The sequence below is a fragment of the Peromyscus leucopus genome, chromosome 9 (assembly GCF_004664715.2).
Source record: "Peromyscus leucopus breed LL Stock chromosome 9, UCI_PerLeu_2.1, whole genome shotgun sequence".
NCBI classification, from domain to species: Eukaryota; Metazoa; Chordata; class Mammalia; order Rodentia; family Cricetidae; genus Peromyscus; species Peromyscus leucopus.
The window spans coordinates 75,889,251-75,915,834 of NC_051070.1; the positions used below are offsets into that span (position 1 = coordinate 75,889,251).

General features: G+C 44.4%; 1 protein-coding gene across 17 annotated transcripts in view; it reads right to left on the reverse strand.

Moving 5' to 3' along the window:
• Ktn1 (kinectin 1) overlaps positions 1-26,584 on the reverse strand; it is a 119,809-nt gene that overhangs the window by 3,427 nt on the left and 89,798 nt on the right. For 9 of the 17 annotated variants that reach the window (XM_028873565.2, XM_028873568.2, XM_028873566.2 and 6 more), the window contains 4 exons: positions 25,148-25,231; positions 22,844-22,939; positions 22,071-22,188; positions 18,968-19,874 (listed from right to left, as the gene is read on the reverse strand). In XM_028873565.2, coding sequence (XP_028729398.1) covers positions 22,084-22,188; positions 22,844-22,939; positions 25,148-25,231 — 285 coding nt within the window. In that variant the 3' untranslated portion in view covers positions 18,968-19,874; positions 22,071-22,083. Of the gene's footprint in view, positions 1-18,967; positions 19,875-22,070; positions 22,189-22,843; positions 22,940-25,147; positions 25,232-26,584 lie in introns of those variants that run through there. The other 8 variants (XM_037208592.1, XM_037208591.1, XM_037208590.1 and 5 more) reach the window with 2 other exon arrangements.

Consider the following 26,584-nt stretch of genomic DNA (forward strand, 5'->3'; position numbering starts at 1 on the left):
GAAAGACAGTAGCCAATGTCACGGTTTTCACCATCCCACTCAAACTTGCCGTGAAGACAGTGGAAATAAGGGCCCGTGCAGAGATCATTCCTTCCACATCAGAGGTACTGGGCTCTGCTTCTTCGACAGCTTGACATTAAAACAGAAAGGTATAGGACAGAAGTCTTGAATAGAGTTCAGACAAAACTTCACTCTGAACACTAAAGCCCATGCCGATGACTCCCCACTCTGGATTTCTTTAAAACGTAGGGGAGCCAATGCTTTAGGATATAAAATGAGTGACAATGAAAGGGAAGGGAGTGGGGGAGTCGGGCAAGGTAGGGAGTTTGATGTTTCATTGTGCTGTCTGCCATTTCCCAACAAGCCTTAAGGAGATGCAGCTATTTCTTGGTGAGTACACCTGCTTAGTCACACACGTCATCGCTGGCCAGACTATAGAGAAGGAAAAGGCAGCATCAGACTGTCCATCCAAGGGAAGACTGGAGAGAGGATGTATTTACCCATCCTCAATCTTGTTGGGTAATTTCTGAGTTGCATCAAATGTCCCATTGTCCTAGAGAAGCCAAGATCCCGCACCCTGTGGCACGATGCTCATTCATGTCCAGAAGGTAGCAGAAGCAGAGACTCAGAGCATTAGCTTCAGGCATCAGCTTTATATCAGAGCTTTACCAGAATCAATCTTCATGACCGAGACAGTGCAATCCTTGGAGAACTGAGAGGCAGCAGATATAACGACAGGACACTTGGCAAAAGGAAACCATTTACCCTCAATCCCAGACAGCTATTGTCAACATAACTGTTTTCATCTTTTAACCCGTCACCCAGATGGACAGAGTCTGAAGATTGGTGAGCAAAGGCTCCTTGTGTGTCTACCTCTCTAGGCTGATGCTTGCTTTCCTGTTGCCATGGTAAACACCGACTTAGGGGACAAAGAGGTTTACTTCAGCTTCCGATTCCATTACTGACAGACATCGGAGCAGGAACTCAAGGCAGGAACCTAAAGCAGAAACCATGGTCTTTGTCATCACCATCATCTGTTAGCTCAGACTATTAGGTACAGACTGAGGCTCGATCATGAGGTGAAGATGGAAAAGGAGCCACTGTAAATCACTCTCTATCCTTGTCTTCAATAGGCATCCAGGAGAACAGGGCAAAAATAAAGGGCGAGTCTCACAATCCTGAGAAACCAAGCAACCCAAGCAGGCAAAAGCACCTTGGCCTGAGTGTTGGCATTTTGACTTCAGACTCTCTTATCCGCAGGGTGAAATATAGTTCAGGTTTCCCAGCTCCCCTACAGCTTGGGAACCTTCCAATGGCTGATCCACCTCCTCCTTAAACCATAGAAATAGTCGTCATACATCTTTAGTTCTTTAGAAACATCATGGCCATTCCTAACCACAGAAGGAACAAATGGATCTGATTGGTCGGACTGAAAGGCTTGCACTGTATCTCTAAATCTTGATTGGTGAAAATTGTAACCATAACTTGACAACAAATGTTTGTGATGTTTGTGCTTATAAACCCCAATTCTGCTCCTGCTGGGGCTGTCAGGAGAAACAAGGCTCCTGAGTTTTTGTCCTGCAGCCCTGATCGATCAGTGACCTGCTTATGTGGTGAATTATTAAAATCTTTGGAACCCATAAGTGTTGTCTCTCAATAACTATTGAGGGCTAGGGGTAACAACATACATAATTATTTTTTCTTTTTAATTTTTCCTTTATTAACCAAACTGTAATTTTGAGCATGGATATACTACTACAATTTACTCAGTTTTCCTTACACTGTTCTTCTGATAATGGCTCAGACAATAGTTATTTGCTAATCTCTTGTAATCTGGGGCAGCTTTTGTCCTTTATACCACTGACTTTTTTGTGATCATAATACAATTAGATCATTTCTCCCTTCCCTTTTCTCCCTCCAAACCCTCCCATATATCCCTCTTTGCTCTTTCAAATTCAAGGCCTCTTTTTTTATTTATTGTGGCTATATGCATAAATGTGTATATATATTCCTATATATACAGTCTGTATAACTGTACGTTGTGTGTATGTTCTGGACCGTCTGGTGGTGGGTAACCAATTGGTGTGTTCCTCCGCGAGGAAGACTGTTTCTCCCATGCCCAGCATTCACTCCTTAGGCACCTGTAGTTCTTTGTGCGGGGTCTACCCACTTTTATCTACTTTGACAAGTCTGTTGTTGTCTTTGTTCAGCTCATGTTTGAGCAGTCGTGTGGTTGAAACATGGTGGGTGTGGCTTCTGATATTACTAGGAGACACAATCTCACAGCAAACTCACTGATCCTCTGACACAATCTCTCCGCCCCCTCTTCCTGAGTGTTCCCTGAGCCTCGGGTGTGGGAGTGTTCTGTAGATGTATCCATTGGGACTGTGGCCCACAATTCTGCATTTTGATTGGCTGTGGGTTTACCCATGACTTTTTGAAATGTCTAAGTCAACTGTTATTTTTCAGAATATCCCTTGATTTAGATTTATGTAATTGTTTCTTCTTGATTCGGTTCAGATTTGTCATTTGGGGCAGGAATCTTCTGCAGGAAGTGTTGTGTCCTCACATGCCACACCAGAGGTGTGGACTTAGCCACCACTGAAACAAAGTCTGGTCATTTAAGTAAACGGTATCTGCCAGATTTCAACACCACAAAGGGCACCTTTTCTTGTGTAGTTAGTAAGTTATCTACTAGGCAGTACTTTGAGACAGAATATGCTGTTCCGAACAATCTTTCACTCAATGACTTTAGCATCTATTAAAAATTCCTCTCCTGAATTATTATAATGATGATTGGTGTTTTTCAATTCTACCATTCCTTTGTATCATTAACTGCCATTCCTCTACCAAAGGGGGGGGGGAGTGCTTTTCAGGGGCTGAAGAGCTGGCTCAGTGGCTAAGAGCACTGGCTGCTCTTACAGAGGACCAAAATCCAGTTCCCAGTACCTACAAGGTGGTTCACAATGGCCTGGAATTATAGTTCCAGGGGATCCAGCACCCTCTGCTGGCTTCTGTGAACACTGCATGCACCTGGTGCACAAAAATATAATTCTTTATTTTAAGGAGGTGTTCCCTTCTCTCTTCCCCTTTTATTTGGTATAAGTATAGACTGATAGTTTTGTTTGCTTGGCTAAAAGAACTCCTTCAAGCTAATCCTACACCCTTCAGTTTTGAGCACATTATAGTGGTACTTAAAATAAAAGCAAGAGCTTGAAGGACCATGAAGAACTGACAACATAAGAAGCTATAAAAATACCAACAGGGACTCATCCTTGGCCAGAACCATGAAGACAGGCCTGACCGTGGTCTGCATGCATGCAAAGTATCTATAGGTAGGCTTAAAAATGCTATTTGCTTGGCAAATAGTCCAGAAGGCTATGGGAAGGTATGACCTGCTGTAGCGGAAGTGGGAAGCAGGCACAACTACTGGATCCTTACTTGTCATTCTGACTTCTTTTCTGTTGCTGATAAAAACACTGACCAAAAGCAACAGGGAGAGAAGGGTTCATTTCAGTTACAGTCTGTCACTGAAGGAAGCCAAGGCACGCAAACAGGAACCTGGGTACAGGAGCCACAGGAACACTGCCTGCTGGTTCACTCGGGCTCCTGCCCAGCTATTTCTTTTTTTTCTACAGCCCAGGACCACAGGCTCAGGAAAGGGTACCACCCACAGTGGGAAGGGCTCTCCTTCTTCTTCAACAGTCCCCTAAAGACATGCCCACAGGCCAATCTGATTTAGGCAGTTTCTCAAATAAGGCTGTCTTAGTTAGGGTTACTATTGCTGTGATGAAACACCATGCCTAAAAGCAAGGTGGGGAAGAAAGGGTTTATTTGGCTTACACTTCCACATCACTGTTGACCACTGAAGAAGTCAAGACAGGAACTCAAGCAGGACAGGAACCTGGAGGCAGGAACTGATGCAGAGGCCATGGAGGGGTGCTGCTTACTGGCCTCCTCAGCCTGCTTTCTTATAGAACCTAGGACCATCAGCCCATGGATAGCACCACCCACAATGGGCTGGGCACCACCCCAACAATCACTAATTTAAAAAATGCCCTACAGTGTGATCTTATGGGGGTATTTTCTCAACAGATGACTCTAGCTTGTGTCATGTGAACATAGGACTAAAAGCACCCCTCTCAGGTGCTGTGGGAGGTCTTTCTGTACACTGTAAATATGTGCTGCTCTGATTGGTTGATAAATAAAGCTGTTTAGCCAATGGTGAGGCAGAATAAGGTTAGGCAGTGCATTCCAACTGGAGAGAGAGGAGAAGGAGAGTGAGGTAGATGCTTCGAGCCGCCACCAGGAGAAGCAAGATGTGAAAGTACCAGTAAGCCACGAAGCCACGTGGCAATGCATAGATGAATAGAAATGGGCTGAGTTAAGTTGTAAGAGCTACCTAGCGAGGAGTCTGAGCCAATAGGCCACAGACCTGGTAATTAATACAAGCCTCTGTGTAATTATTTTATAAGCAGCTGCAGGACCCCAGGCCTGGGTGGGACTGAGAGACGCCCTCACTGTGGGGACGGCTACACTCAGGGGACTCCCGGCTTTGTCTAATTGACAATTAACCTAACTAGGACAATTGTCTGGGGAGAGCAGGTTGTCAAGGCAAAGATCTGGGGCCACTATGCAAGGTTACCTCTGCTAGCCCTGAGGTGAGAAAGGCAACCAAGAGGAAGCTGAGCCCTGCAGTTCATGAAGGCTGGAGCAAAACTGAGTCCCTTCATTAAAAAATTTAAAAAACCACTCTTCCCTCGGGTGGAGCAGCCTGTTAAGGATTGGATATCAGTGTCCCCCAAATTCTAAGCCCCCAGTGTTAGGCCTTGGGCTGGGTATGGTATCACACATCTTTAATTCCAGCACTTGGGAGGCAGAGGCAGATGGACCTCTGAGTCTGAGGCCAGCCTGGTCTACATAGCAAGTTCCAGGACAGCTAGGACTACATAGAAAGAACCTGTCCGAAATAACAAAACAAAAACAAATCAAAGGAGAGGTGTGGGCCCTGGGAGATGAGCACATCCTGAAAGCTGAGCCCTCATCAGTGGGATTGGTACCCCTGTAAAAGGGGCCAAGTGTTCTCTTACTTTCTTTTCAGCACATGAAGAGAAGTGGTCTGGGACACCCATCTTCATGGACACGAAGCAGGCCATCTGCAACCCAAAAGAGGTCCTCACCAGAACCTAACCACGCCTGCCCCAATCTCAGACTTCTCACATCCAAAATGGTAGGGAATACACTCCTGGTGTTTACGTCTGTCTACAGAATTGTGTTGATAGCAGACCTAATAGACCAGGAATGCTGTGATTTTCGCTCAGGAAAACCACAGAGGAATCCATTGAGGCTGGGGTTGGGGGGAGGTCACACGTATCTGGGGGAGCAGAGCAGTCCCCACAGTGAGGGCGTTATTCACAGAAGAACTTTGGAACTGGCCTCAGGAAACCCTTGAGGAACGGAGGAAACAGAATGTGGCCAACCACAGTGCTACAAAGTAAACAGCCTTTTACTTACAGGCCGACAGGTTACCTGAAGTTACGACCTCTCCAAGAAAGGCATGGCAGGGGTCTGCCGACCTCGAGGCCAACTAGGCACTCACTGGTTGGTATTACAGACCTGAAACATGGTCTGGCAATTCTTTCCACCAGGCAGAATGGAAATGAAGACAGATGGAATCTCAGAATAATGGAAAGAGAGAAGAACAAATTCCCATAAGAAGAAAAGTGGGGATGAGATGAACTAGAAATATCCAGCATAGTATGCAAAGTATCCGAACAGGCCAACCTCAGAGGCCCCCAGGGGAGTCACATGGAACTTTGCAGGCCAGTTGCAGGCTCAGATGGCAATGGGATGGGATGGAGAGGGCGAGGCACCCCAGAGGAAACAGAAACCACCACAGGTAGAGCCCCACAGGGGAGCTAGGCAAGAAGTCAGAGTAGAAAAAGGCTGTTGAGCCGACATACTGGTGACAGAGGAAGCTGCCTTTGTGTGACCAAAGCTCTAACCTCGATGAGGAGGGCAGCCAGCCCTGAAAACAAACCTCTGTTTACCTATGCTAAGTCCCCAAGCATCACTTGAAAAAAAAGACTTTCCTTCCAGGACTGAGTTTGCTTATATGCATTGTCTATTACCTCCCCCTAGTGACTGAATATGTGAATGTGTGAGAGGAGCTGGAAGTTAAAGGACCCCATGATGGATGACGATGGTGATGCTGATCATGATTGTGGTGGTGGTAGTGGTGGCCGCGGGGCAGTGGTGGTGAGACTTCTTTTTGCTCCTGTGCTGTGGCAGACCCCTCGGTGTGCTTCTGCAGGTAAGCTCGTGCATCTGGACAGCTCTGGAGAACAGGATACACTCTCCCACCAACACATCTCACTCGGGCACTGCTTTAGACTCGGGCTTCTTCAGCCTTTTGATATCAGAAGTCAATATTCTCATCTACAAATTCACACTTGAGAACTGTGCAGTCAAGCTCCAAGGGAAAAAAAAATCACAAACATGGGCTGGAGAGATGGCTTGGTCATCTAAGGGCACTTTCTACTTAGAGAGGACCCGTTTGGTTCCCAAGACCTGCATCAGGTGACTGCTCCAACTCCAAGGGATCTGTGGCCCTGCCTGGCCTCCAAGGATCATACATGTACATGGTATACAAACATACTGTGGTAGTATGAATGTAACTGACCCCCATAAACTCATAGGGAGTGGCACTAATAGTAGGTGTGGCCTTGGAGTAACTACATCACTGTGTGATAGGCTATGAGGTCTCCCTTGCTCAAGCTTCGCTCAGTGTGACAGTTCACCTCCTGTTGCCTTGGGATCAAGACGTAGACTCCTCAACTCCTTCTGCAGCACCATGTCTGCCATGTCCCACCATGATGATAAAGGACTAGGCCTCCAAACTGTAAGCCACCCCAATTAAATGTTTTCCTTTTTAAGAGTTGCCATGGTCATGGTGTCCCTTCACAGCAATATAAACCTTAACTAAGATACATACACTTAGGCACATACACATAGAATACATTTTTTTAAATTATTTATTTATTTTTATTTTATGTGCATTAGTATTTTGCCTGCCTGTATGTCTGTGTTGGGTCTCCCGAAACTGGAGTTACAGACAGTTGTGAGCTACCATGTGGGTGCTGGGAATTGAACCCGGGTCCTCAGGAAGAACAGTCAGTGCTCTTAACCGCTGAGCCATCTCTCCAGCCCCTACATTTTTAAAATATTTTAAATTGCAAACAAAACCTCTTAATGTTTGCATGTGTATATGGTGTGATGTGTGTACTTGCTACTTTTAGAGTGTGCAGGTGTGTGTGGGTGCACGTGGAGGCCAGCGGTGGGCATCAGATGTCTGATCCTTTTTTATCACTCTCCACCTTTTTTGTTGTGGCTGTTATAATGTGAATGGGTGTTTTGCCTGTATGTGTAGCTGCACCATGTGAGTGCCTGGTGCCCTTGAAGGCCAGAGAAGGACAATGAGTTACAGACAGTTGTGAACCACCAATGTGAGTGCTGAGACTTGAACCTGGGTCCTCTGGAAGAGCAGCCAGTGCTCTGAACCAGAACCAGCTCCCCAGTTCCTCCATCTATAATTATTTTTATCTTTTTTTATATTTTTTATTTTTATATTTTATTATTTCTTATTAAGATATTTTCTATTCATTTTACATACCAACCACAGATTCCCCTTTCCTCCCTCCTCCTGCCCCCCAGCCTTCCCCCTCAACCCACCCCCCATTCCCACCTCCTCCAAGGCAAGGTCTCCCATGGAGAGTCAGCAGAGCCTGGTACATTCAGTTGCGGCAGGTCCAAGCCTCCCCCGCACCCCAAAGCTGCACAAAGTGTCCCACCATAGGTAATGGGCTCCAAAAAGCCAGCTCATGCACCAGGGATGGGTCCTGATCCCACTGTCTGGGGGCCCCCTAAAGAGTTCAAGCTAAACAACTGCCATCTATAATTTTTGAGACAGGTCCTCTCACTGAATGTGAGCCTCACCAAGTCACCTAGGCTGGTATAGTGCTTTTGTTTTTTTTTAACTTTTTACTGTTTGTGAATTTCCCACCATTCACCCCAATCCTACTCATCTCCCCAGCCCTCCATATCTTCCCCTGCCCTTGCAACCTCTCCCCAAAGTAAACAAAAACAAAATCAGTTAATTAAAATTAAATTAAAACAGACAAAAATCTCGCCATGGAAGCTGGGGTGTCCCAGTGTGTCACACAGTATAACTTTTCGGCCAAACAGCTTTACTTGCAAATGTTCACTGCAGAGTCATTGGTCTGATTTGAGGCCTCTGGCTTCTGCTACACCATCAACACTGGATCCTTCCCGGGACTCCTCTCAGAGGTCCTGTTGGTGCCTCGTGTCTTGGAGACCCTGCAGCTTTGGTTCTGCAGGACCAGCCCCTTCACTCACTCCAGCAGTTCTTAGATGGGGTAGATGTTGGGATGGGCCAACTCAAAGCCCTGGATCTGGGCCCTGGTAAGGGGCAAGACCAGTTCACCCGAATACCAAAGCTGGCAAGTGGGGGGCATCTCTCCTGTGCCCCACACCCCCACCCAGCTGATAAGGGGCGGGGCCAGCTCTGCACAGTCCTCGGACATCAACATGGCCCCGGGTTGCAGCCCAGACCAGGGACATCCACATGGCCTTTGGTGGTAACGTGGGCCACGGACATTGACCCAGACCTCCCCTGCTGCAGGGCCATGGACCCAGACATGGCCCTCGGCAGCAGCACAAGTTGGGACATCTCCATGGCCTCAGGTGGCAGTACAGGCTATCACATCAGGCTGTTCCTCGCCACCTCTACGCTCCAGTTCCACTTCTCTTCATAGTGCACAAACTGGTCCACTTCTTCCTCTCCCATCTCTCAACACATACTTGCTCATCGTAGCGGCACCATGAGCCATATGGAAGCAGAGGGCCTCTCTGGTGTCGTCTTCTGCTCTGCCCAAGCCAGGTGGCTGCAGGTGGGGACATCTCAGGTGGTGTAGTAGTTTTGATGACAATGGCCCATAGGCTCATATATTTGAATACTTGGTTCCTAGTTGGTAGAACTGATTGGAAAGGATTAGGAGGTGTGGCCTTGGAGTTGGTGTCGCTTGGGGCAGTCTTTGAGACAGCGTAGCTCTCTTTCTCTGCCTGTGCCTGTCGATTAAGACATGAGCCCTCAGCTATGGTTCCAGTGCCAGGCCGACCTGTGTGCTGCCAAGCTCCCCACCTCGATGTTCACAGACTGGTCCTCTGAAATAGTGAGACCCAAACTGAATGCTTTGTTTTATAAATCTCCTTGGTCGTGGTATCTTATCACCACAACAGAACAGTGACTAAGCCAGAAGTTGATACCAGGGAGTGGGCTACTGCTGCGACAGGCCGGACCATGCTGGCTTTTGGAGAAAGAAATTTTGTTGTAAGAAACTTTGGACTAGAAAAACAGCTGAATACTGTAAGCTGGGCTTACCAGGCCAACCTGATAGGAACTTATAAAACAACAGTGCCAAGAGGAGTGTGAACTATGGAGGCCAGCTCAGGAGCTTTCAGAGGGCAACAATGTTAGTAGTTATTCTAGAGACCATTTCTGTGATATTTTGGCAAAGAATTTAGCTGTTTTTTTTTTTTCTCTAAGAATCCGTATGAGGCTAAAATTTTAAAGTTTTGGATTAATGTTGTTGACAAAGGAGACATCTCTATACTTAATATTGACCATGTCGCATGGCTGTTATCACAATAGAAAAATAACTAAGGCAGCAGGGTAGCCAATGAGGTTCAAAGATCCACATTTCTCTTTGTTCCACCTCATCCCTCAGCATTAGGGATACAGGAATGGACCAAGTTGCCTGGAATTTTTTACATGGGTGCTTGGGATTCAAACTCAGATCCTCATGCCTGCATGGCAGGCACTTCACCAACTGAGTTAACTCCCCAATCCTCCCATAATGTTTTCAGTAAGTTAACTATTTTAATGTCTTGAGCTACATTCTAACCATCTTCTCCCATGTTTAGCCTATGAGCCCACAGGTTGCACATGCTGGTTACAGCCTACCAATCAAAATGGGAGAAGGGAAAGCACCCTGGGGTTTGAAGCCCTTCTGGTACCCGAAGCATGGTGAATTGCTGATAAATCCTGGGCCCTGCAGGGTGAGGCCACAAGCTGGAGATCCAGGAAGATCTCCAGTGTTTGAACTTCAAGAAGGCAGGGAAATACAGTGTCCTCATTCATCACCAGGCAATAGGAATTCCTTCCTATTGGAGAAAGCTGTCCTTCCTCTGGTCAAGCTTTCAACCATGTGTGGAACCCACTCTCACTAGTGTGGAGTGTTAAGGCAAACAGTCCACCAACTTCAATGTTTGTCTCACCTGGACTCAGCCTGACAGCAACACCCAGAATAACACACCCCATGTTCTAGCCTCATGTGCAGTAGGCTTTCCTCACTAAGCTATGCCTCTGAGCTCCTCCTGGCTTCCTTGTCTTCAGCTCAGGACAGCAGCCATGATGCTCTGTTCCTTCTGATTACCAGGCTTCCAGATTGAGGGTGAGGCAAGAAGGTCCTTCTGTAATCAGATGCACAGACTGTCCAGATGAACGTCTGTGCAGCCACACTATGTACTGGAACACAGGAAGAGGAAATGGATACATCTGGTGGCCACATGCACCAGAATTCTGATTCTACCTCCTCCTGGCTGGTAGGCGTTAATCTAATCCTTAAAAATGAGCATCATAATCCGTCCACCTACAAAAGGGAAATCAAGACCAAAGCAAAACCCTTGACCCTCCGAGGACCTCAGTAAAGAGAAGCTTTGTCACTGTCCCCAGTAATCCTGTTAGGGGCCTCTGATGTCAGCCTTCAGGAGCGGCCTCCCCTGGCTGTGTCACCTGCCTGGCCCTGCAGCACCCACCCTTTGCTGCCTTGTGGCTAATGGCCCTCCATCATCACTCTTGTTATCTAGCGGCTGAGCTTCATTAATTGTAGAAATCTGCTAGGCACAACCCTCTCGAGACTTCTACCGTGCCACAGAATGGCGTGCAATTCTTCATATTAAAACTGAATGTGCCTGACTCTTCTTTTCCTACCCCAAGCCTCCTGGGACACATGAAACTATAATCAAAGCAGTATAAGCAGTTGGCACAAGCCAACTAAAGACAGGCTGCCTCTAATCCTGTTTCTCTTAAGCTTGCTAAAAGGCTTCGGCTCACTTTAAATGAAGTCTTTCTTTCCACAGATGGAGAGGGATGCTTAACATCCTGAAGTTACTCTGCCGGCTCCCCTGAGCTGGGCTCCCTGCTTCTGTGCATGTTCACCCTCCTTTCCATAACCTGCACACTTCCCTACTATCTTGCCCTAAGTAGGCGTGTGTTGAGTGTGAGCATGTGTGGGTTGTGGGGGGGAGGGCTGTTAACATACCGAAAACTTGCTGTGTCCCAGGCACAGGACAAGCATTCTGTACACAGTGCATTCTCCTGCCATTCACTCTGCAGAGAGGAGACAGAGGAACTCACATGGCTGAAGAGCTTGCCCTAGTCATAAACTGCTGGATGCCCAAACCTACCTCATTTTCAGGATCTGCCAGCTATCTCCACCCTGTCGATTCCTTTACCGGCCTCATCCCACCCGTCTCTCTCATGGTGGAGGCTGGTTCTCTATGGCCTGGGCTCACTGACACCAGTGCCCCTCCCCCATCTCCTCGATGTCCTCCACAGGACCACATTTACTCACTCCACAGAGCACTAGTAAGTTGCTGGTCTGCTCTTCCAGTCCAGTCACAGTAGTAGACTTTTTGGGGGTCACCAAAATGAGTAAGATTGTCCTCGGTGCCAAGGCACTCACAGAATCGGGAACTCGGTGACGTTCAGTGACAGGGATGGAAAGCTGCATCCGTGAAGATTAGGCAGACCGGAAGGACTGGAGTCCCCCAGTGCGGCACGGCAGGACCGGGTGGGGAGAAACCAGGGCTGGAGTCCCCCAGTGCGGCACGGCAGGACTGAGTAGGGCGGAAATCACTATGGTCTTTGTGTTTTGTTTTGTTTTTTTTTAATTTTTTTCTTTTGCATACCCTAATGTCTGGAGGTGAGACAAGTTTCTAAGCTGGGACATTTTCAATGACTTATTCTGCAGATTTGGGCCCTTTCCTTCAGGGACACTGGATAGCTACTGCATCCATATCTAGTGGCCCTTCTTTCTTCAAAGTCCTCATCTGGAACTTTCCAGTTCCTTCTGTTGTCACTTAACTGTCTTTGAATTCCCCTCCCTCTTTCTACATTTAAAGGACTCCTGTGATTTCACTGCTCACCTCACCCCTGCCTCCTAAGAATCCAGAATCATCTGTCAATCATCTTAATTCTACCTACAACTTGACTTCCCCCTTGACATTTCACAGGTTTTAGAGATTAGAACACACATATCTCTGGGGTCATTATTGTCTGCTCTACAGGAAGTCAAGAGATACTCTTCTACCTCTGAGCTGGCAGTTAGGTGAGGAAGTTTACCAATGGGAAGCCTACCATCCCCTGGGCTGGGAGCGGACACTCAACACTAGTGAGCACCAGTGTACGCCTCCCACACATGCTGCTGAGAGCTGCCGTCCAGGAGCGAGGAGATGGACGACACCAGAACTAAGAGAAGGCGCTCCCAGGCCACCTGCCTCCTGCTTTGTGCTGACACAGCTTAGTCAGGGCTACGGCTTCGGAGGAGGCTTTGGAAGACCCAGCTCTACCTTTCAGTGAGCAATGGAAGGTATACACAGAACTAACATGTAATAAAAGTGGCACCAGGGGCCTAGCATTTGGGGAGTAGGCAGGGATGGTGCTCCGTGAAGCTGGTGAGCTCACCGCTCTGAGTGTCCAGAACTCTGGAGTAGTTGCGACAGAGCTGGAGGCTTTGACAGTGTGCAGCTGATCTAGCCACCCTGTGTGGATGTATCATCTGGTGCATCATAGTCTAAGCCATACCCAGTCAAACCAGAACCAAAGATTTGTTAGGCTGGGTTCTGGGGAGCAGCAAAGGCCAGACTTGTGAATCACACCTAATTCACTAAGGACTTTCCCCAACACTTAAAGATCCTAACGCATCAAATTACACTCGTTCTCACTCCTAGACTCTAGCCCATGTGGACCCATTTAGTCCAAGCAACAATCACCAGGAAATGCACTGGTTCTATTCTGGCACACAAGAGTCGTAACCGCAAATCCTCATGCTCATCTTACAAGCTAACTCAGGTTTCACCTAAATGCTGTAGTCAGGAGTCCTTTGACCAGCCCTAGAAGCAGAAGAAGGTAAATATGATCCCGTTAGACAGGCTGGGAGCCAGGTGAGCTCATCAAGTGTGTTAGGACACAGATCACTCAAATACTTCAAATGAAAGACTATGGCTGCCATGAAGATGGTGGAAACAGAATCGGCCATCCTTTCCTTCTGAATGAGGTAAAGGACTCCGCGTTGGCCCAACTGTGCCTGCCGTCAACATTCCCGGGCTGTTCTGTCCATTACTTAGGCTTCTTTAGGAAGGGTGCGTTCCCCCTCGAGGCTCTGTGCCTGGCATCTGACAAACAGTCAGGCTCAGAGGAACTATACTGAAAACCTGCTGTAGCCGGTCCTACCATGGTCAAGGAAGTGGGTGCTGGGATCTGAAGTAGGAAAGGGAGCAGAAACGACACCTTAGTGCACAGGCCTGTGAGGCAGGCGAGCCTGGGGGCTCAGCTGCCCGGCCGCTGCCTGCCTTAAGCTCCAGACACACCCTCCCAATAATGCACTCAACAACCTGGGACTCCACCGGAGGGGAGCTACCTGCACACGCCCTCTCCAACCAAGCAATCGGGTCACTCCAAGCCTTTTTGTGGTCAAACAAAGCCTGAAACATTCTAAAACTAGGGGTAGTGAGCCAGTGCAGACTGGTTTGGGGTGCATGCACAATAAGGCAAAATGAACTTTAAGAGAAAGCCTATTTAGCATCTTATGCCTATGTATAATGGGCCATGAATATGATTAAAAGCAGATGCATCATGGGAGAAGATGTGTACAGTGAACCAAGGTTTAGGTGACCCAAACCTGTCAATAAAAACAGACTACCACCAACACTCTTTCCCTACTAATCTACTTCTCTACTAATCTACTTCTCCTCCTGAATCCACAAAAACCAGCTCCGGGCAGCAACCACAACTCTTGCATAAATCAGAGGCCCCTGCTCTCTTACAGAAAGCATATCAGTCCTAAATGCTTGCCTTGCTCCTCTGATACTCACATGTATTTCAATTCTTTGACATCAGGTCCAGACAGACCATCAGTAATGCTGCTAACTTTCTCCTGGTTCAGAATCCTGCCCTTCTCCAACCCCACCCCTCCCAAGCAGGATAAGGATTCTTATCTTTTACCCTGGGTTTAAACAGGTACTACAAGAGCACTAGGAACAAAACTAATACGCCCTGAAGGGCGACTCTAGACATTTCATGAAAGCTTAGTGCTGGGTTGTACCTACTTAGTTATACATAAGTCTCATCTATAAATGCACTAGCTTTCTCTGTAACAGCCCAGCCTGGGAGGAGAGAACCTCAATTGAGTAAATAAGTTCATTAGTTTGTCCTGTAAGCAAGTCTAATGTAGGAGGGTCCAGGTCCCCATGGCCAGTGCCACCTCTGGGCACGTGATCCTATGAGGTATAAGAAAGGTAGCTGAGCAATGAGCCTGATCAAGTCAGTAAGCAGTGTTCCTCCAGGCCTCCTGCCTCTGCTCCTGTTTGAGTTCACACCCTGAATGCCGTCAATGATGGCCTGTGATCAGGACATGTAAGCCAAATAAGCCCTTTACACTCATGCTGGGTTTGGTCATGTGTTTATTACAGCAACAGAAAGCAAATTAGAACATAGTCAAACCTTTATTCCCAGAGGGAATAAGCTCATTATAATAAACAGTATATACAGTACCATACACTCAGAAATATAAAGAACTATGTTTATTACTCTGAGTCAAAGGAGCCAGACAAAAGCTGTACCTGCTATATATTCCACTTATATATTAAATACAAGAAATTTCAAAGTAATCTGAAGTGACAGAAAACATATGAGCTGCCTGGGAACAAGGAAGTAGACACACAGAAATGCTTTGCAGTTAATGGTTTTGTTCATTTTCATAGGTATACAGCAGAATGTGTCCAAGTGTAACATGGACTACACAGAGCACTGTTGAACTCGAACCACAGGCGTCTCAGCGCACTCCCACTGTACTGACAAGAGTACTCTAGATCAAGCATGGGAGAACAAGGGAGCTCCTGCTCACTGTCTGCAGTGTGAACTAACACTCCACAAGCCATCTGACGGTCTTAACAGAACTGAGCAAATGCTCACTCTACAAACCGAGAGTTCCATTTCTAGGCATGGAGCCTTAAATCTACCGCTAACCTAAGCGAACGGCAGAATGGCTTAGCATTTTGAAGGCATACAAAACATTTGTTAAGTAAGAGTATGTACATAGTTATGTGGCTACATGACAACATAAACAACACATTCAACTTCACCCTCGGTGCAAGGGCTATATCCTAGCCAAGGGGGAGACGGGGCCAGAAGGTCACACAAGACAGTCCAACCACAGGTTGGTTGTGGAAGTCAGGCAAACATGTTAATAACTGATAAATGACAAAAGCTGATTGCCTCTTATTTCCTACAGGCTTGAAATATTTTAATATATTCCAAGATAACAAATCCCTATGCATAAAAATCTGTAACAAAGTAATCCAGAGGAAAACTTACAGCCTAAAATGAATTTATTGAAAACAAATTTTACACAAAAGTTGTCAAAGAGCAAAATGGAAATTATAAAAATATAAAATAAGATGTATTTTTTTAAAGTGTGGATAATTGCCAGATGTCATTATAAACTACAGGAAAGAAACAGTAGGCAGAAATAGTGACTCTCCAATTTTTGGTCTCAGAATTCCTTTAGATTTAAAAATCTTTGCTATTTCTATCAATATATAATGTACTAAAATTAAAACTAAGAAAAAAAATTATTAAAAACTTTTTAACATATCTGATTGTGCTTTCCCCTTTCCCAAAGGCCTCCCAATCCTCCCCATCTCTCCATGCACCCAACTTCATACCCTCTTTAAAAAAAAAAGTACCACAGACACACACACACACAAAAAAGCCCCACAAGAAACAGAAGCCAAAGTATGCAAGCAAAAGATCAGTAGGACACAAAAATGCCCAAACAGAAGTAAAATGAGATAGAAATTCTACAAAAATATCACTGGGCCCATTTTATGCTGGTCAAATACTCCTGGGCATGGAGCCTGCCCTGAAGTGAGGTTTTTATACCCAGTTAGACTCCACTGGAGAAAAGCAATCTTCCCTTTGCCAGTGGGTATCAAGTGCAGATTGCTTCTTGGTTAGGGGTGGGAGCCTGTGTCCACTTCCCCCTAGCAGTGCTGGGACTCCATCTGGCATCAACTTGTGCATGCCGCCAGGCTCTGTGAGTTTATATGTGCATCGGTCCTGTTGGGTCTGGAAGACACTGTTTTCCTGGAGTAGCACAAATGTCAACACAGTGAAAAAGGCAGATGGTATCTTATCAAAGTGGTTTTGACCTTCAAGACCCCTAGAAATCAAGGGTCATGGGGTGCCAAGTGGTCTGAATGTCATACTTCTGAGAACCACTCAGGAGACAGTCCCTTAGAAACTATCAAGAGAAGACAAGAAAGGCACAGTGGTAACAGAACAAAACCATTTTTAAATTACTCTTTTCTACACAATCTTAAACTTTTCTCTAGCTACAATTACATACACATCATTACACAGATGTATATGTAGGCATGTGTGTGCTCACATGTCCGCCACAGGCCAGATGGCTTAGGCTGAGGACTGGCTCTCCTGAGTAGCCAAGACAGGTTTTCACATCTACAGTGGAGAAGATGACAGAAGTATATCCCTTCCCTACCTCAATATAATCTAGTGAAGAGTCAAATGTCCAAACCAAGTAAATGCGTTTAAGCTAGTTAGCAAATGATGAATTGTGCGTGATATTATTACATAACAGAATTCTACCAATGAACTTGAAATGGTCTACGTTTCTAGGGAAGCATAAAAAGCAAAACTTGAGTGAAATGAGACACACCGACCTGAACTCAGTCCTCTTTGCCGGTCGCTCCCCACGTTGCCTGGTGCAGCTTCCTCTTGTCTTATGTAAAGCCTGCCCAGCCCCCACAGCTGCAGTGCTCTAACCAAGAGACTGTCTGTCCTTCCTCCACTGTCTTGTCTTGGGGGGGGGGGAGCCTGAGAATGGAATCTCTGGGTGGAGGGGTGCTCCTGGCAGCCTTCTCCTGGTGGTCTCTGCTCCTCCCAACCACAACCACCACCTTCCATTGCTGGACCTCACAAAATCCACTGGTTTCAGTCCATTACTGGCTGACTTCACTGCTTGGGGCCTTACAGAGCATCATGCCCGGGTTGAGTGTACGGTGCAGGCCAGAACCCTTATACACAATCACCAGGGCCACCAGCTGCAGAGGAGTCCAACACAAACCTTGGGAGCAGGGAAATTGTGTTTCATATCCGTAACACATACCATCTAGGGGAGTCCTCATAGCATTGGCCCCAAAGCTCCAATTCTGTGGGAAACACAACTGTTCCTCTCACTTGTAGCTCGAAAACTCAAGACAGCTGAAGCCTAGTCTTTTAGACAGTATCACTGACTTCTAGGAAACGGATGAGCTTTCTCACACCAAGAGAAATGGGCTGCTTCATGGGCATTCCCATCCCACCTCTTCATTCTCTTTGAGTATCAAGTCCCCTTTCCAAATATGTACATTGTTAAGACAGTGGAAAGATGAGCATCGGGACCAAAAGGCGAAGTGTCTAGCAAGGCCTTTCACTATTTGTATGACTGAAGCTCTAGGAATATTTAATCTAACGGCAGAGACTGAGAGCACAGAGCTACAACTGTCCAACTGAACCATCACTGAATGGGAGTATGGTTACCTTTCCCTATGTTACTCCAGAGTGGAGAGGCTGGCTAGACTGACAGACCAGGGACAAAACTTCTAATGTGATTTCATACAGGAAGTCATTAAAAATTACTCATGTCTCAAATAGGGATGAGCAGTACTGCGAATGTCCCACTACTTCAGAGGCAAAAGACGCTTGAATGTTTGGTTATGACATTGAGGAATGGGCACAAAAATAACAGGGATTGAGCTGACATTTAAAACAAAAGAGGCCATTGTTGTTTTGTAATTGAGTCTTGCTTTGTAACCCAGGCTAGCTTCTAATTCATGATCCCCTTGTCTCTACTGACCAGCTGAAGTCTCATGAGTGCTATGGTGTTTTGAATTGGTAAGGCCCCCATAGACTCATGTGTTTGAATGCTTGGCCCTTAGGGAGTGGCACTATTAGGAGGTAGGGCCTTGCTGGAGGAAGTGTGTCACTGTGGGGGCGGGCTTTGAGGTCTCATACGTGCTCAAGCTACTCCCAGTACACGGTCCACTTCCTGCTGCCTGCAGATCAAGATGTAGAAGTCTCAGCTTCTTCTCCAGTACCATGTCTGCCTAAATGCCACCATGATGACAAAGGACTAAACCTCTAAAACTGTAAGCCCCAATTAGATGCTTTCCTTTATAAGAGTTTGTCACGGTCATGGTGTCTCTTCACAGCAACAAAAACCCTAACTAAGACATATGTATACCACTAGACCTACTTCAAAAATAAAACAGCTCTAGACAGAAGGAATACAAAGTGTAAAACCTTTGTGTGGTAGGAGCATGAATTTGTCCAAGAAATATCAATAAGGGCAGGAGAGACACCTCAGTGGTTAAGAGAACTTCTGCTCTTCCAGGAGACCTGGGCTGGATTCTCAGCAACCACACGGCAGCTCACAAGTCTTTAAAGTCCAGCTCTAGGAGATTCAGTGGACACTATACGTATGTGTTTCACATCATATGCATACAAGCAAATCACTAATGCACAAAAAATAAAAAGAAACACCAATAATACTAAAAGGTACTTTAATACTTAGTGGTACAAGATACTTGTCAGTTGTTATTGCCATTTGAAGAAAACAGTGACACCTTCCCCAAGCGCGCGCGTGTACACACACACACACACACACACACACACACACACACACACACACACACACTTTTCAACAGAAAAGAGAATGTATACAACACAGTCTCTGGACAGGAAAACTTAACAATAGTAATAATAGTAAAAAGAAAGCAGAGCCCTCCTCATGATGGAGGGAACCAAACGCCTGCAGGATCCTTGCCGCCCATGTCATAGTACCTGACACAGCCCTGACCCACAGAGGACACAAGGTCTAGTCAGGAGGTTGCAGGAGCAACAAGACTTTTGGTGGTTGCAACTAGAACCTGCATTCTAAATGATCTGAATGCTGATGACACCTGTTCAAACTCAATGAGAAGTAGAGTGACTCGTGTTTGAATAATAAGTGTCCCTTTATTTGCTGATTACATTAGCAACAAAAGTGTTTCCTTGAGTTGATGTCAGAGGCAGTTACTTCCCAAGTGTTAAGTAAAGCAGTGTACAACATCAGTATTAAAATGTTAAATTTCACGTTGTCTACACCACTTTGATCTTCTGAACAATTTAATTGACCAAAATAAGGTAAAAGATTACATTTATTTGATATTTAGGAATGTAAAGGTCTAATTATTCAAACAGTTTTATTATAAAACTAAACTCTGGAGGTGTCTACAGAGTTGGCTTTTTAAAGTGTTTTTAAGTCAGTAGTCTAACAAGGGTTAGAAAAGACAAAACTGTTCAGTGTCTGACAAAGTAGAAAGGGTAAAACATAAATAAGGCTTTAATTTGGCAAAATATAATACAACGCCTTCTGTTAACTTCTAACGAGTAATTTCCCAATTACTTCACTCTGTAAAAGATAAGAAAGCAATCCATTTAGAACAAAGTAAGAAAGGTACCCTGAGTGCTGTATCCCACACATACTTCATGAGATCACCCTGGCACTTTCAGGGGCACCCAGAGCAATATGTTCTGATGGTCATCAACATGAAAAGAGTCTCAACATTCAGAAGAAGATTTCAAGGACATATTTTAAAAAGAGAACAACCCTGAGAAGTCATTCTTATTAGTGTTGCTCAGGATATGTAAACCTAAGGTGCCAGTGCTGAACAGACTGAATTTACAAACCCCACCACTAATAAGCACAAACAAGGTCTGAAGCCAGCAGGAAGTAGCCAATCATCTCAGGACTTGTTTAAAGCTCTCTAATAATTAAGCCCTTTTCATAGCACCAAGTCGGCATACTTGGCGTATTTTGTCCAGACTTCCAGTACCTATGCCATTCACTGTATGCAAAGAAAAGCTTCAGTAAATCATTAATGATGTTGGCAAAACAGTTTTAGACAGACATTATTCTAGAGTAGACAGAAATTACAGCAAGGAAAGAAAAAAACACACTGAGAAAAATGTCTTCTTGGGAACACTTGTTAAAAAGTAAAATAAAAACTTAGACTGGTGAGGCAACGGTGGCGCACACCTTTAATCCCAGGACTCGGGAGACATAGGCAGGCGAATCTGTGTGAGTTTGAGGCCAGCCTGGGCTACAGAGTGAGTTCCAGGACAGCCAGAGAAAGCCTGTCTTTTGTTTGTAACAAACAAACAAAAATTTAAAAAAAAAAAAAAAAAAAAAAAGTTTAAAACAAACAAAATACTTAGACTGACAACATGCAGGAAAAACAAGATTAAAGGAAGGGTCGGGCCATGCTCACAAGACAGGAAAAAAAATGTCAGGCTGAAGCTACAGAAAGAAGTGAAATGCAAGAAATTCTCTATGAACAGAAAGCAAAGCTGTCTGCCATTTGGAAAAGCCAAGTGCCAGAAACATGACTTCAGGAAATGGGGAAAGGAACTTATACTGGAGAGCAAGTCAAGACTGAGATGGGTTCACTGTGCCCAGTCTTCTGAGGGGAGGTTAGCATTTGTAAGAGCACGAGCTCAGGGAGGCTAAAGGAGACGTATCATAAACACAAAGTGTGACACTACATGCCTGCCACATGACAAGAGAAGCCTGTCAACCTTGCCACAGACTTCCTAACCTATCCCTGGGGCCTTTGATACGGGTTCTGAATGGCAGTTTCAGGTGTCCCTTTGTGCCGACAGGGTATCACCATTATTTTGGAGCAAACAGCCTCAAAAGGTGAATATCCGAAATATTCTGTGTATACTCAAATGTTCTACAGGTAGTATGCTTTAAGTCATTTATAGAAAGCAAAACATAGATAACAAAGCCTCCATTCAGCAGCAGGAACACAAGGCATTTTTAAATGCTGCTAATGCTGAGCTTTCTATAGTCATGTAGGCAACAAGAGCTCACAGCATGATCTAATGATGAATTTGTTATTTCTCCTAAAGCACAACTCGCACTTCAAGCATAAAAAATTAAACTTTTTAGATTATCTACAAAAGCAAACTCAAACAAAACACCAACTTGGTATGGTGGTGCCTCTGTAATTCTAGCACAATGGAGGCCTCGCCTACCACTACCTGAGCAAGTCACCACAAAACAAGAAACAGGCAAAACAAAATGCCAAGCCAGCTTCCAATCTACAGCAATGGTGTTAATCTAATACTCCTCCCATCTTTAGATAGACAATAAACGTTGTATACCTGTTTCATGTTACAAAGTTATGATGGTTTCATTTTCAGTCTGGCATTGATAAAACAAAGGCAAAAGCATAAAGGGAAGGAAAATGTCACATAGACACTTGCCCTGAACTAGGATCAGAATCAACTAATGGGCAGCTGAAGACATCATGCCAACAGACCAACCCAGGCAGGCAGTCAAGTCACAAAGCATCTGCCCAACAGAGGCTGAAGTAACCACACCAAGATGCTCTTCCTCTAGACCAAGGACTGCAAAATATGCGCAGGCAGGAGAGAAACCAAGCAAGAAAAGTCAGCTATGGAAAACTGGGAGAGGGATGAAAAGGTAATCTTTTCTACAGTGAAATGAAAAGTGACCTATCTTACGGCGAGTATGTATTTTATATGTACTTCTCCCCGACTATGTTACGGATAAAGAAACAGCAGTACTTGGTGTCCCTACCCCGCAGCCAGAATCACTTCTCCTTCATGAGTTGCTGATTTACTTCCTGAAGCAACTGCTGTAACTGTGTCACAGTCTGATTGAGACTCACAGACATTGTCTCTTTCTCAGGAGACCCCTGAAAAGAAGGTGGAAGGGATAAATAATTTCAAAAACCTCCAAACACAAAGACCAAGAATGTGCAACCAAAAAGGGAAACTGATGTTTTTAAAATTGTAAAAGAGGAAAATCTGAACATTCATTAAAAAATATTAGCAACGGTAAAATGTTTGCTGAGAGCAGCACAAACTGGCACGAAAAGAAATGCTGCATAAAATGCTGGCCACAGAGGGGAAATCCAGTCTGTGGACATGGTAAATAATGTGTTGTTTTCCTTTCAGAAGACAAAAAATGACTATATTAAAAAAAAAAGGCTTGTCCAGCAAAGGAGAGCATACCTCCAAGAGTCCCAGGCACAGGTGCCACCCACAGGGTTCTTAGTGGGTGCCAGAGCTGCCCTCTCTTCAAGGTATTTTACAGGGCACTCAGTTGTTCCTCTGACAACCCAGGACAGGAGTTATTACCATTTTCTTTTATTGAAGCAGAGCAACTAGGTAATTTCCCTTAGACCACACATGAAGTTAATAAGCAGCACTACTCTATCCTCAAGTCGGTCCCCTTCCCCAGACATGGAAGCACAGATTGGAGCCAAAGACCGGTCTTGCACATGCTTGTTCTTCAAAAAGTTTACAGGGCAATTAGCCTAGAATCTTGCGGGTCAAGGAAATACACACCGTTTCTGAGGAAACAGCACTGTTCTCAATAACAGTAGAGTCTCCAGCAGCTTTTAGTGAAATTCTTGAATGGATGAAGTTCAGTGACTGTTGAGCCTGTACCAAAAGCAACAAGGAGCAAATACATCAAAACACACAAAAGAAATAACTTGAGTATGTATTTTGCACAATGTACAACTTTTGTCACCAAAATGAAAATAGCTACATCTCCCACGGTGTTCACACTGTGTTTGAATTATTGAAAGTATCTACACTTTCAATAATTCAAACACAGGAACTGTATAAAGAAATTAAAACTAGGAATGATCACACTGATATTTAAGTTTTAGTCTAGATTACAAGTTTGCCAAATCCCACCCACAATCTGCCTTTTACAGCTCACATTTAAGAATAGGTTTTATGTTTTTAATTAATTTTAAGATAGCCTGATAGCTCAGATTGGCTTTGGACTCATTAAGTAGACAAGGGTTATGTTGAACTAACGATCCTCTGGCCCTGCTGCCCAAGTAGTTGTATTATAGGCATGTGCCACCACACTTGGACTTTCTAGTTTTGTTTTTGAATGAAACACATAAGAATATCACACTCAGACCACTGAGTTTGCTGACTACTATTCTGAATGCTTCTAGGAACATAAAACACATTTAGAGAAAACTAGCAGAAACTTTGATATGAATGGGCTCCAACAACATACTTTAGTTTTACACTCCAGGTTTTACAAAATGTTGTGTTAAAACACTTTCAGTCCATAAATATTTACGTGCATTTCCAATCCCAATCAAGTACTCCTATAACATAAAGGTAGGTGACTGGCACCTATCCTTGCCATTTCCGCCATCACACTTACCATGGCCTATCTACATTTTTAAAATCCTGAAAGTACTGTCTGAGAAATTGCATTGCCAGGCTAAAATTACATCTTTTATATTTTGATTCATGGGCCAAAATTTAAAATAACATACCAAATTAAAGTAAGAGTTTGTACTCTCTCTGGGCATGGTGGCACACACCTTTAATCCTAGCTCAGGAGGCAGCTTGAGGCAAGCTGGTCTACATAGAGAATTACAGGCCAACCAAGGCTACATAGTGGGACCCTGTCTCAAAATAAAACAAAAAAGAGTTTGTACTCTAACATAAACTTCCTGAATTCTCATTTAACATTTCATCTGCATTTAAATAATCTGAAATTTTTCAAGCGTTTTTTAATTCTTAGTTTTCTGTATTAATAACAATAAGCTTTAAGTTTGAAAAGAAAAATACTTTTCATATTCTTAAGAAATGATATGGCATGATATTTAAATGATAAATTTTTAAAAGATCTGTTAGCATATTAATATTTAAATGTTTAGTAGTACCCAGTAATTGGTACAGGCATCAAAATTTAAGCTGTGCAAACCCTTGATTCTGCAATTCCAACAGAGTGACATATGTAATTTTTCTGATTAAAAAAACCTTCATAAATACTAGCATAGTTCTAAGCCAACTTTGCTTTCAAGAATGCAAGAACAACTACAAACACAGCACATCAGACTGGTAAATAACCTGTTAAACAAATGCGGAGTAATAAACACAATCCTAACAAATCATCAATTTGAATGTGAGAATAAGAAAAACATTTGTGGTCCGCATGGTGGCACACACCTGCAATCCAGCAGTCAGGAGGCTAAGTCACTGAGTTCAAGGCCAGCCTGGGCTACATAGTGAGGCCCTGTCTCAGAAGAAAGAACAGGGTGAGAGAGGAGGGGAGGAGAAGAAACAAACACTGGTACAAAGAACTGAATGAAAGGAACGAACTTCTAAAACTACAGGTATTTCCACACTCTTCCTTTCCATCAACAAAAAGAAAGGCACTTTATAAATGACAATGGCAAATCTTATTGTAAAACTTGAGAGTGCTGGAGAGGTGGATCAGTAGCTAATGGCGTGGCTGCTCTTCCAAAGGACCTGAGTCCAACTACAGCACCCACATGTAGCTCATAAGCATCTGCAACTCCAGTTACAGGGAGTCCAAAGCCCCCTTGAAGTCTCCAGAGGTACTAAGTACCCATGTGGTATACGACATACATGCCAACAAAATATCCATACACATCAAATAATAATTTTAAAGAATTTTCAAAAGTAAAGAAATAAAAAGTAAAAACTTTAACTCTAAATGGGGAAGCAAGTGAAAATTTTTGTCCCAGCAATCAGCAGCCTACACTTCTAAGGACCCAAAAGGACAAGAGCAGTTTTACAGTGTGTCTACTCAGGACGCGTGCACAGCACAGGTTGGGGATACTGTCTCCAAGCCAAGCAGCATCTTACCTTATGCAAATCATCAGCTACCTTCTTTCTCTCACTTTGTTCATTTTGAAGTTTTGTGAGTGTTTCATTTAATTGTGTCTTCAACTGTAGAAACACAGGAACAGAATGATTAACTTCATTTGCATGCCTATTTGCTAATGCAGCATGAACATAGAATGAGCTCTTAACAGCCAATATACACAGTGGATTAGCTAAGAGCTGGCCAGAGGTATAGAGGAGCTGGCAGCAGAAGTCCCATCTGCAGAGCAGAACCGAAGAGAAGCTACAGAATGAAGAGAGTTTAGTGTAGAAACTGTCAACCCCAAACCAGAGTCAAATGCTAGCAAAGTGCCTTTGAAAGTTACTCTTCATAGTTATTGAAATTATTCCAAATCAAAAGGAAAATAGAAATTTTCCAACCAGCTTTAAAACACTCCTTTAATCTAGAGTTCTCTTAAAAACTCTATTTTGGGGGGGCTGGAGAGATGGCTCAGAGGTTAAGAGAACTGGCTGTTCTTCCAAAGGTCCTGAGTTCAATTTCCAGCAACCACATGGTAGCTCACTACCATCTGTAATGAGATCTGGTGCCCTCTTCTGGCCTGCAGGGATGTGTGCAGGCAGAACACTGTATACATAATAAATAAATAAATCTTAAAAAACAAAAAAAAAACCCAACAACTCTATTGTGGAATAATCGTTTTGTACACTGTGAAGATGTGTCAAGATGTGTTACTCAGATAGGTTTAATAAAAAGCTGAATGGCCAATAGCTAGTCGGGATTTTCAGGGCACAGAGGAGCTGGGAAGAAGCAGGGTGAAGTTGCCAGCCAGAGGCAGAAGAAGCAGGAGGAGAGATAACAGCCACAAGCTAGGTAGCTGGACATACGTTTAAAAAAAATGGGTTAATATAAGTTATAAGAGCTAGTTAGAAACAAGCCTAAGCTATCGGCTGAGCTCTCACAATTAATAAGTCTCCATGTCATTATTGAGAAGCCGAGGAGGGTCCTGATGAAGAAGTCTGACTACAAATGGTATCCAACGTGGGGACATGTATTTCCACACAAGACCTAAAAACGTTCTAAAAAAGGTTCCAAACAAACAAAAATGGAGCCAACAAAGCTTCCGAGTCCCACAGTTCTCCCGAGGCTGCAGTACAGAGCACATCTCCCACCCACTGCCTGTAGGCAGCGCACCATGAGCTAAGCTGCATGGTGGTTTAAGATTTTGATCATGCAAACAGAAAAGGTTTCAAATAAAAGCAGGGTCAGACAGAAAAACACTCTAAACGGGTTACAGTGTGTTGAAACTGTGTGTGGGCTAAAAAAAAAAGAAAAGAAAATGGGTGTAGATAGTTACATAAACAAATAGTTTATAAATAATAAGATAAAGTCTTTAAAGAAAAAAAATACAAAAAATACATGTAGAGGTGAAAAATGCACAGTCTGGATCTTGTATGGTG